Genomic DNA, 12,663 nt, shown 5'->3' on the forward strand with positions numbered 1-12,663 from the left:
TACATAAAGAAAATTAAGAGATCTCTATAGTAACAACATAATGTCACACCTGAAAGTCCTAGAACAAAACGAATAAATAACACCCAGTAGATGGTAAAAAATGATAGAACTCTAGGCTGAAATCAATAAAATAAAAACAAACAAAATTTTTTTTTACATAGACTCAATGAAATAAGAGTTGATTTTTTTTTTTTTCCGAGACAGGGTTTCTCTGTATAGCCCTGGCTGTCCTGGAACTCACTTTGTAGAGCAGGCTGGCCTCGAACTCAGAAATCCGCCTGCCTCTGCCTCCCAAGTGCTGGGATTAAAGGCGTACACCACCACGCCTGGCAAGAGTTGATTATTTTAGAAAATCAGTAATACTTATAAACCTTCAGCCAAACTAACTAAAAGATAGAGAAAAAAGATTCAAATTAATAAAATTAGAAACAAGAAGAGGACAGAGGAAATCCAGAGAATCATAAAAACATACTTTAAAAATCTGTATTCCACCAAACTAGAAAACCTAAAAGAAATGGATAATTTTCTTGATATATATCACCTACAAAAGTTATGTCCAGGGCTGGTGAGATGGCTCAGTGGGTAAGAGCACCCGACTGCTCTTCTGAAGGTCCAGAGTTCAAATCCCAGCAACCACATGGTGGCTCACAACCATCTGTAATGAGATCTGACGCCCTCTTCTGGTGTGTCTGAAGACAGCTACAGTGTACTTACATGTAATAAATAAATCTTTAAAAAAAAAAAGTTAAGTCCAGATCAGATAAGCAATCTAAACAGACACACAATCCCAGGAAAATAGAAGCAGTAACTAAAAGTCTCCCAAAGAACAGCAACAAAAAATAAAACAAAATAAAAAATTCAGGGCCAGATGGACTCAGTGCAAAATTCTACCAGCACCTCAAGAAATGATTAATGTCAATACTTCCCAAAGTATGTCGCAAAAGAAAGACAGAAGAAACACTACCTAATTTTTTAATGAGGCATAATTACCCTGATACCTAAACCACACAAAGACCCAACCAAAAAAAAAAAATACAAACCAATTTCCCTAAAACACATAAAGAACCAACCACAAAGAAAATTACAAACTAATTTCCCTGATGAACATACAGGCAAAGTTCTCAATAGAATACTTGCAAACAAAATTCAAGAACACATCAAAAATTTCATCCACCATGATCAAGTAGGCTTCATGCAAGAGGTGAAGGGATTATTCAACATTTGTACAAAATAAATAAAACCCACCATATAAACAGACTAAAGAAAAAAACCTCATTGCAGGGAAGGCCTATGACAAAATCCAATATCTTTCCACGATAAAAGTTCTCGAGATTAGGGATCAAAGAGACATACCTTAACATAATAGAGGTGATTTACAGCAAGCCTGTAGCCAGCATTAACTTAAGTTGAAATAGACTCAAAGCATTTCTCCTAAAATTAGGAACAAGACAAGGTCATCTGTTCTCGCCATACCTATTTAATATAGTACTTGAAGTATTTACAGCTAAAACAATAAGACAACTGAAAGAGATCAGGGGATACAATTAGGAAAGGAAGAAGCCAAAGTATCTTTGAATTGTACCTAAAAATTCTACTACGAAATGTCTACAGCTGAAGAACACTTTCAGCAAAGTAGCAGAATACAAAATTTACATGCAAAACCCAATATCTTTCCTATATACAAAAGTCAAATGGACTGAGAAAGAGACCAGGGAAACAGAATCTTTCTCAATAATTAAAAAATATATATATTTTAGGGCAACTCTAACCAAGCAAATGAAAGACTTGTGTAACAAAAACTTTAAGACATTGAAAAAAGGAATTGAAAAGGATATCAGAAGATAGAAAGATGTCCCATGTCATGGATTGGTAGGATTAATATAGTGAAAATGGTCATCCTATCAAAAGCAACCTACAGATTTAATGCAATTCTCACCAATAGTCCAACACAATTCTTCACAGACAACTTTTCACAGGATGATTTTCAGCTTCATATGGGAACACAAAAATACACAGGATGGTTAATATAATCTTGGATGATGGAAGAACTGCTGGAGGCCGCAGCATCCTCAGTCTCACGTTGGACTACAGCACTATGGTAGTACAAACAAAGCGGTGTGGGCACAAAACCAAGCATGATGAACAGTGGAATCAAACTAAAGACCCAGACCCAAAGGTACAGACCCATTGAACACCTGATTTTTAACAGACCCAGAAATACTCACTGGAAAAAAGACAGCATCTTCAACAAAAGGTGCTGGTTAAACTGGATGTCTGCATGTAGAAGAATGCAAAGTGATTTGTGTCATGTCTATCATCAAGGATCTCAACACAAGGCCAGATACCCTGAACTTGATAGAAGACAAAATGGGAAACTCTATTGAACTCACTGGCACAGGAAAAGACTTCCTGAGCAGGAACACCATTAACACAGGCGTTGAGATCAACAATTGATGAATGGAACCTTATGAAACGGAAAGCTTCTGTAAGGCAGAGGACACTGTCATTTGGACAAAGAATTAGGCACAGAATGAAAAAAGATCTTTACCAGTTACGCATCTGACAGAGGGCTAAAACCAAAATATGTAAAGAATTAAACCAATTTCTACCCCCAAACACAACAACCTCTTCCTGAAAATCAAGACAACAAATAACCCAATTAAAAACGGGGCACAGAATAAATACAGTCTCCAAAAGATGAAACATAAATAGCATCTTTAATTTCTTTAGAATTAAATATTCAACATTCTTAGTCATCTGGGAAATGCAAATCAAAACTACTTTGAGATTTCATCTCACACCAGTAAGAATAGCCAAGATCAATAAAGCAAATGACAGCTCACAGCGGTGAGGATATTGGGTAAGGGAAACTCTCACCTACTGATGGTGAGCGTTGGAATTTTTTTGTATACTGTGTGAAGGTGTGTTTCTGTCCTCTTTCACTTGCCTAAAGCAGTCTCTGATTGGCTTTAATAAAGATCTGAGAGCCAATAGCTGGGCAGGAAGTAGAAGGCAGGACTTCCTGGTAGAGAGAAAGGGACTGTGGGAAGACTCATGTGCGGGAGGATCTGTGTGTTGCAGAGTTGGAAGGATTACGTGCTGGGTCCGAGTGAGAGGTAATGGCCACGTGACAGATGTAGATAGAATAAACAGGCTAATTTAAGTTAGACAAGGTAGTTGGGAGGCACCCAACTATAATGCCTGTGGGTCGCAACCCTCTTGAGGTTGTTGAATGACCCTTTTACAGGAGTTGCCTAAGATCATCAGAAAATGCAAATATTTATATTACAATTCATAACAGGATCAAAATTACATCTACGAAGTGGCAATGAAAAGAACTTTACGGTTGGGTGTACCACAGCGTGAGGAACTGTATTAAAGAGTCGCAGAATTAGCAAAGTTGAGGACCACTAACCCACAGAGGCACTTGCTCAGCCGTGTTCATTGCTGTCCTACTCATGATAGCCGGTATCACTGGGTAGTTGGTGATTGTACATTGACATCCTGTGTGTTGGCAAAACAGGAAAGCCCACAAAGATACAGTGTCTGTGAGAGGCAGTTGTGTCTGGAAGAGATGCAGTTTGGGTGTGCCTCTACAGGCCTAGATAGATAAGAATGCTAAAGAATTGAAAGTTCCCGCCCATTTCAAGGCACATTGCTTGGAGGAGGTCTGTGGTCTTTGCTCTATGACCTGAAGCAAAGTCAGCTGGATGGCCTTGAGCTGTTCCACTGTACAGGTGAAATGGTTTGGCCCCCACTGACTTGGCTTGGAGTCACCACCACCACCATGTCCGTGACTCTGCTCAGCCTGGCCAGGGTGTAAGGAGGAGCTAGAGACTTCTTTTATAGCAATGGACCTTTGAGAGAGCTCTGCTCACTTGGACTTTTGGGCTCTCTCTCTTTTTGGCTTGGCTTCATAGAAGGAGATCCAGGTAAGGTAGGGATTTGTTCTTTGGGCTAGCAGGAACCTCAGAGAACCAGTGGGCAGGACATAGGAGAAACAGGATTCTAGGAAAGAACTAAGGAGCCCTCTTGGGTTTGGAGGAGCTCAAGAGAAAGGTAGATTAGCTCAGTACAATGACACAGCTAGAAAGATTTCTAAGGAGCTAGCAGTTTATTGTAGAATCAGGCTTGTAAATAGATCTTTTGTAGTTAAGAAAGTAAAGTTACCTTGCTGAGCTAGTGGGGTTTTACCACAGCTCCTGCCTCCAGTGTTTTTATGGGTATAAATATTAAGTAAATTTAAAAAGATAATTATTACAAGCCAGAAATTGGAAACACCCTTGATGCCTGTGTTAGTCGGGCTTTCTATTGCTGTGAAGAGACACCATGGCCAGGGCAATTCTTATTAAAAAAAAAATGTTTAATTGGGGCTGCCTTACAGTTCAGAGGTTTAGTCCATTATCATCATAGTGAGAAGCATGGCGGCACACAGGCAGGCATGGTGCTGGAGAGCTGGCTGAGTGTTCTACATCTGGATGCAAAGGCAGCAGGAAGAGACAATGAGCCACTAAGCCTGGCTTGAGCTTCTGAGACTTCAAAGCCTGCCCCCTCAGTTAATCACTTCCTCTGAAAATGCCACACTTACTCCAACAAGGCGTTACACCTCTTAATAGGCCCAGTCCCTAGGAGCCTATGGGGCCATTTATTTTCTCTTCCTTCCTTCCTTCCTTCCTTTTCTCCCTCCCTCCCTCTCTCTTTCTTTCTCTCTCTTTTTCTTTCTCTCTCTTGAGAGGTTTCCAATCTTTTTGTTTTTGGATTGGATATTTTCTTTATTTACATTTCAAATGTTTCCCCCTTTCCAGGTCTCCCCTTCAGACCTCCCCACCCCCTCTTCCCTGCCTCTATGAAGGTCCTCCGCCCTGGCATTTCCCTACACTTGGACATCGAACACCCTTGGGCCCAAGGGCCTCTCCTCCCACTGATGTCCAACAAGGCCATCTTCTGCCACATAGGTGGCCAGCACCATGGGTTGCTCCATGTGTATTCATTGGTTGGTGGTTCAGTCCCCGGGAGCTCCAGTGGGGTCTGGCCTGTTGACACTGTTGCTCCCTCCATGAGGCTGCAAAACCCCTCAGCTTCTTCAGTCCTTTCTCCAACTCCTCCATCCGGGACCCCGAGCTCAGTCCAATGGTTGGCTTTGAGTTTCTGCCTCTGTCTTTGTCAAGCACTAGCAGAACCTCTCAGGAGACAGCCATATCAGGCTTCCATCCGCAAGCACTTCCCAGCATCCACAATAAAGTCCGGGTTTGGTGGCTGTATATGAGATGGGTCCCCAGGTGGGGCAGTCTCTGGATGCCCTTTCTTTCAGTCTCTGCTCCACACTTTGTCTCCATATTTCCTCCTGTGAGTATTTTGTTCACCCTTCTAAAAAGCACTGAAGCATCCACATTTTGGTCTTCCTTCTTAGGCTTCATGTGGTCTGTGAATTGAATCTTGGATATTCCAAACTTTTGGGCTAATATCCACTTATCAGTGAGTGCATACCGTGTTTGTTCTTTTATGACTGAGTTACCTCACTCAGGATGATATTTTCTAGTTCCATCTATTTGCCTGAGAATTTCATGAAGTCATTTATTCATTTATTTATTTATTTATTTATTTATTTATTAATTATATGTAAGTACACTGTAGCTGTCTTCAGACACTCCAGAAGAGGGAGTCAGATCTCTTTATGGATGGTTTTGAGCCACCATGTGGTTGCTGGGATTTGAACTCAGGACCTTTGGAAGAGCGAGCAGTCAGTGTTCTTACCCGCTGAGCCATCTCACCAGCCCCATGAAGTCATTTTTAATAGCTGAGTAGTATTCCATTGTGTAAATGTAACACATTTTCTGTATCCATTAATCTGTTGAGGGACATCTGAGTTGACTCCGCCTTCTGGCTATTATAAATATGGTGGCAATGAACATAGTGGAGCATGCATCCTTATTACATGTTGGAACATCTTCTGGGTATATGCCCAGGAGTGTTATAGGTGGGTCTTCAGGTAGTACTACGTCTGTGGGGCCATTTTCAAACTACCACGATACCCATCAATACATGAATGGATCAGGAAAATGTGGTATATTTACACAATGGCATATTATTCAGTTGTTGAAATCATGAGATTTTTCAGGTGAATGGATAGAAGTAGAAAAAAATCATCCTGAGTGAGGAAATGGAAAATTCAAAAATCAAATATAGTATTGAGATGCTTTGAGTGAGCAAAACCCCGAGGGCTCCTCTGTTTGTATGTTTAGTTCCCAGCTGATGAATCGTTTGGGAAGGAGTAGGAGGTGTGGCCTCCTTGTAGAAAGTGTGTAACTGGGGATGGACTTTGAGGTTTCAGAAGCGTACACCAGGCCTAGTGCCTCTCTCCTTGTCTGTCTGCTGCCTGTGTGTGGATCAGGACGTGAAGCTCCCAGCTACTGCTCCAGTGCCACGCCAGTCTGCTTCTTGTCTATGGTAAATATGAACTAACCCTCTGAAACTGTAAGCAAGCCTCTAACTAAATGATTCTTTTTGTAAAAGTCACCTTGGTCATGGTGCCTCTTCACAGCAATAGAACAGTAACTAAACAGGTGTGCATTCCTTTATATGTGGATATTACTGCTAAGCCTTTTAATAGGCAGGTTACTATATGAACAACTATGGAGGTTAATATGCAGTGAGGAACTAGAGGGGAGGGAAGTAGTCCCCAAGGAGGGGGAAATAGAATACATAGAGAAAAACGGCGGAGAGGAGGCTGGAACAGAAGGATTAAGTGGAGAGAGGAGGAAGATTGGGTAAGGAAGGAAGTATAGGGAGGGAGAACTAACAGTAGGCCATTTGAATGGGTCATGGAAACCTATTATAGTAGATGCTTCTGAAATAGCGTTCATTGTACTGGAAGGTACTCTATACCCTACCAGAGGAAAGGTAATCACTAACTCAGCTACAAACCCTTTACCTACATTGGTGACTCTCCTGCATGGTACACTGGTACAACAGTGGCATAGATGTTTTTGGAGTAATCAACCACCAGTCAATTGCATCTAAGGCCCACGCCATGAGAAAGAACCCATAGTCTATCATAATCTCTAAAAGTTCAAAGTCTCTTCTGAGATTCATGCAATCTCTTAGCTGTAGTCCCCTATAAAATTAAAATAAAAAAGCAGATCACCCACTTCCAACATTACAGGATATACATTACCATGCCAAAACATCATAATGAGGAAATACTGTACTAAAACAAGACCATCTGAGTAAACCCCAAACTTTGCATCTCCATGTCTGATATCCAACTCCTTTCAGCTTTGTTGACTGCAACACAATTCTTTCTCTTGGGCTCGTTCTACTCCTTCTTAACAACTTTCCTCAGCAGATATCCCATGGCTTTGGCATCTCAAACAACTTGGGGTCTCCAAGGCAACTTCAGTTTCACAGCTTCTCGTTCTAATGTCTGGAATCCACACATGCTCTTCTGGAGCCCTGCAAAGGGCTTGGGTCACTTCTCCAGTTCTGCCCTCTGTAGAAGTCTAGGCTCAGGTTGATCCACTTTACTGCTGCTGCTATTCTTGATAATCATCCCATGGTATTGGGGTCTTCATATATGCTGGGTTCTTCCACTGCAACTAGGCTGCACTTTCACTAATAGCTCCTCATAGGTTCTCTTCATGGTGCTGAAGCCTCTACTTCTTTGCATGACTCCTTCAGTCCTGGGCCTTCAACTGCCACTGAGTCTACATCTTCACCATTGGCACCTACTGATCCCAAATAGTGGGTTAAATGTGTTGATCTGGATCAAAATTGTGTGTCATCTCATCTCAATATCCGGATCAAGGCATGTTGTCTTCCTGCTTGAAGATCTGGATTGCAGGTGCACCCTCCATTTCTAGACTGGAGTTCATTCCAGATATAGTCAAGTTGATAATTGGGAATACCCATCACAATCTATCCCTTGTCAACTTGACACACCATCATATCTCCTTATGTCCAAGTGAAAACAATAATCAGGTTATAATGATACCTAACATGATATAACTCCCTCATTCAATGTGAATGCATAGTAAATTTAGATTAGGTGGCAATGTCCCTTTTTCAACATTCTTTTCACAAGATGGAAGCTTAGCAGGATGGGATCTTGCCCCAAAGTCACCACTCTCTTAATTTCACTTAGTATCTTTAATTTGTTTATCTTCTTGAACACAAAGATTTAGCTCCATTCCACTCCTTTAATCCTTGAATCATACATTTTGTATTTTCCCTTTCTAAGTTTGCTACACTTGATCAAAATGCTCTTCATAAGAGGGAACCAATGGACCATCTAGTGATTGCCATATGCAGGGATCCATCCCATAATCAGCTTCCAAATGCTGACACCATTGCATACACTAGCAAGATTTTGCTGAAAGGACCCAGATATAGCTCTTTCTTGTGGGACTATGCCGGGGCCTAGCAAACACAGAAGTGGATGATCACAGTCAGCTATTGGATGGGTCACACGGCCCCTTATGGAGGAGCTAGAGAAAGTACCCAAGGAGCTAAAGGGAACTGCAACCCTATAGGTGGAACAATATGAACTAACCAGTACCCGGGAGCTCTTGTCTTTAGCTGCATATGTATCAAAAGATGGCCTAGTCGGTCATCACTGTAAAGAGAGGCCCATTGGACTTGCAAACTTTATATGCCCCAGTACAGGGGAACGCCAGGGCAAAAGGGGGAGTGGGTGGGTAGGGGGTTGGGGGTGGGTGGGTATGGGGGACCTTTGGGATAGCATTGAAAATGTAAACAAGGAAAATACCTAATTAAAAAAAAAAAAGAGGGAACCACAGGGCAGAGTTTATAGCAGGCTTTTTTGAGACTTCCTTTGTCAATGCAATTAATCTGAATCTTTTTACCTTAGTGTCAGGCAGACTCTGCAGACAAGGGCAAAAAGCAGCTACAGTCTTCACCAAAACATCACAAGAACAATCTCTAGGCCCCATATTAAAATTCTTCTCCACTGGAACCTCTTCAGCCAGACCCCCACAGTTCAAGTCATCCTCAGCACCCCGTCTTCATGCTTCTACTAGACTCGCCCAAGAAGCCCCGCTTAAAGCCGCTGCTTTCCAAAATCCACACTCCTCCAAACAATAGCATAGTCAGGCCTATCACAGCCACACCCTAGTCCCCGGTACCAACTTCTTAGTCAACGTTTCCATTGCTGTGAAGAGACAGCATGACCAAGGCAGCTCTTATAAAGGAAAACATCTCACTGGGATTCGCTTACAGTTTCCGAAGATAAGTCTGGGAAGCATGGCGGCATCCAGAAAGTGGTATTGGGGAATGAGTTGAGAGTTCTATGTCTTTGGAGATTTTTTTTTTCTTATACTGCTTTGTTTGGTTATGCTTTGGGTTTTGTTTGTTTTCTTATATTCTTTTTTTAACCTTACTTGTCTTTTGCTTGTATAGTAAGGTTTCCAATTTTGAGTTTTTATGGGTTCTCTCTCTCTCGCTCTCTGTTTTTCTTGTGCTCTTAAATTTTATTAATCTGTTCATTTCATTTTATTCTTGTTTATCTTCATTTTCCAGGTTTTTTTTTTTTTTAGACTTACTTACTATGCACACAGTGTTTTGCCTACACTCCAGAAGAGGGAACCAAATCTCACATTACAGATGGTTGTGAGTGAGCCACCTTGTGGTTGCTGGAATTTGAACTCAGGACATCTGGAAGGACAGCCAGTGCTCTTAACCACTGAGCCATCTCCCCAGGCCCATCCTATTTGTTTTTTTTTAAGAGAGTGAGAAAGGAGTGGAGTTTGAAGGGTGGGGAGGTGGGGAAGAACTGGGAGATGAGGAAAGAGAACCATAATTGAAATAGTATGAAGATAACTATATTTGATTAAAAATGTAGAAAGGGGGGTGCATTACAGATTTACCTAACAGAAGCATTTTCTGTCTCCAAATGACTCTAGCTTGTGTCAAGCTGATATAAAATGCGTCAGCACAGCAGCCAGAGTCGTCTCTTCCTGGGGCCTTCTCATGGAGGTCTCTACTAGTTTCACAGGGACGTTCCAGAGATGACTGAGGAAAATCTTCATACATCATACCTTCTTTGTTTTGTTTTTTGGACATCATCTGCCCCAGTATCTGCCTTTGCTAAGTAGACCACACTGGCCTCAAACTCATGTCTTGGTTTGTTAATTTATTTATTTTTTTTTTTAGGGTTTGTCCTAGTTAGGGTTTCTATTGCTGAGATGAAACACCATGACCAAAAAGCAAGTTGGGGTGGAAAGGGTTTATCTGGCTTATGCTTCCATATTGCTGTTTATCACTGAAGGAAGTCAGGACAGGAACTCAAACGCTGCAGAATCCTGGAGGCAGGAGCTGATGCAGAAGCCATGGGGGTAGGCATGGTAGGGATGCTGCTTGCTGGGCTCGCTTCCCCTGGCTTGTTCAGCCTGCTTTATAATAGAATCCAGGACCACCAGCTGACAGGCCCTCCCCCATCAATCACTTATTAAGAAAATGCCTTACAGCAGGATCTTATGAAGGCATTTTCTCAATTGTGGTTCCCCCCTTTCGGGTAACTCTAGCTCATGTCAAGTTGAGAGAAAAAGACTAGCGAGCATGCACCTGCTTCTGCCTCCAGACTGCTGGCTTTACAAATGTGCACTAACTTTCCCCAAACTTTTCTATAAATTGTTTTTACACTCATCTTGTGTGTACTGTGTTGTCTATGTGTGCAACGGCATATTTGATTATGCCATGGTAGCCAACTCAGGTCATCAGGCCTGCAAACAACACTTTTACCTGCTAAGCCATGTTGCCAGCCTTCTAAACTTCTTCTAAACAGTCCGTGCTTAGGATGGTTTTTACAAGGCCCGTGGAGTTCACTGGTAGAGAGCTTTGCCTTCTGTCCCCATTCAGCAAAATAAAAGTAGTTTATGTAGTTACTTAAAAAGTAACAAATGGGGCTGGTGAGATGGCTCAGTGGGTAAGAGTACCCGACTGCTCTTCCGAAGGTCCGAAGTTCAAGTCCCAGCAACCACATGGTGGCTCACAACCATCCGTAATGAGATCTGACTCCCTCTTCTGGAGGGTCTGAAGACAGCTACAGTGTACTTACATGTAATAAATAAATAAATAAATCTTAAAAAAAAAAAAAAGTAACAAACAAAAAAAAAAAACAAAACCAACCAAAGATATGTGTATTAAATCACACAGGACTGGCAAGATGGCTGGATAAAGGTGCCGTCACCATGCCTGGTTACTCGAGTTCCACCTAAGGGACTCACATGGTAGAACTGCCTCCCAGCAAGTTGGCCTCTGATCTACACACACATTTTAACTAACTATAACTAAAAGAAAAAATAGAACTCACATTTTTCCTGTCCTTTCTATTTGTGAAGGCATCTTTGACCCAAAGGTTGGTTGGTTGGTTGGTTGGTTGCTTAACGGGGCTTTCTACTTGATGCCCAAGCTGGCCTCAAACTACTAGGTTCAAGTAGTAAAGTGACCTTTGTTTTTTGTTTCTTTCTTTCTTTTTAGGGTGGTAACATTAAATGGTAACTGCACTTCTCTTGGTCTATGCACCCATAAAATTTTTCAATCATCCAGGAGGGAGGCAATGCAAGATTCTTCTACCAGCTTTCCAAGCGAGGACACTGAGGTTCAGAAACACCCAGTGGTTGTGTGTTGAGTAGTCGGGAAGAGCTCACGTCCCTGATGCCCACAAATGGCTGTTCCTGATCACTCCAGCTCCCGATGCTCGGCGACTCCCAGCTTCCCCTAGGGTGGCACTTCCGCTGGCTCTTCCTTCTGCTCCCAGTCACGAGTTGTCCCCAGGGCTCCTCCCCTTTGCCAGCTGATTGGGCAGCTCCCGTCTTCTGATTGGCTGTTCTTTTTGTGGCTCACCAACCCAACCGGATATAGAAGCAGGGTTTCCGCTTCCACCTTCTCCCTCTTCTCGCTCGTCCTCCGGTAGCAGCCGCCAGCACAGTGTCGGCTGCTGGGCGGGGTGTCGGCGGATCGGTCGGTTGGTTTCGGCTTCGGCGTCTCTGCGGTTGAGTTGGGCTGTCATGGCCGAGTTGGATCCATTCGGCGCTCCCGCCGGTGCGCCCGGTGGCCCCGCTCTAGGAAACGGGGTGGCGGGCGCCGGCGAAGAAGACCCGGCCGCGGCCTTCTTGGCGCAGCAAGAGAGTGAGATTGCGGGCATCGAGAACGATGAGGCCTTCGCCATCCTGGACGGCGGCGCCCCCGGGCCGCAGCCACACGGCGAGCCGCCGGGAGGTCCGGGTGAGAGGGCAGCGGCGTTCGGGCGGGAGGACTTGTGGGCACACTCGGGTCGGTGCTCTTACGCGGAACTTGGGCTTCTGGCTGAAGCTTTAGAAGCGCAAAGAGGAAGTGAGACCCCGTCTGGGTCATTGCACGGACCTCCGCTGCTGCAGACTGCCGGCTTCTGAGTGCTGCTGGGCCGGGGCGGAGGGGAGCGCAGATGCACCGACTGTCAGGATCCGGGTCCGTTCTGTCCAACTTTTCACCAAGCCCTTGCTGTGCCTGAAGCCTGGTCTCTGAAGCTGCCGCATTGGCGCAGTTTGGCCAGACTTAGAGACATGGCTGAGTCCACTCGGAAATAATTGCTTATTAGGAAAAAGTGAGAGTAGTATAAACTTTGGGACACACGTGCAAACAAAAATGTCAACGTAGTTTAGCAGTTAA

General features: G+C 43.4%; 1 protein-coding gene across 13 annotated transcripts in view; it reads left to right on the forward strand.

Moving 5' to 3' along the window:
* Positions 1 to 3,047: 3,047 nt before the first annotated feature.
* The window catches only part of Clta (clathrin, light polypeptide (Lca)), a 29,031-nt gene continuing 19,415 nt past the window's right edge, over positions 3,048 to 12,663 (forward strand). For 4 of the 13 annotated variants that reach the window (NM_001080385.2, NM_001369156.1, NM_016760.3 and 1 more), the window contains exon 1: positions 11,902 to 12,240. In NM_001080385.2, the coding sequence (NP_001073854.1) occupies positions 12,024 to 12,240 (217 nt within the window). In that variant the 5' untranslated portion in view covers positions 11,902 to 12,023. Of the gene's footprint in view, positions 3,117 to 3,674; positions 3,933 to 11,493; positions 12,241 to 12,663 lie in introns of those variants that run through there. The other 9 variants (NM_001369157.1, NM_001369158.1, NM_001369159.1 and 6 more) reach the window with 4 other exon arrangements.

The sequence above is a fragment of the Mus musculus genome, chromosome 4 (genome assembly GCF_000001635.26).
Source record: "Mus musculus strain C57BL/6J chromosome 4, GRCm38.p6 C57BL/6J".
NCBI classification, from domain to species: Eukaryota; Metazoa; Chordata; class Mammalia; order Rodentia; family Muridae; genus Mus; species Mus musculus.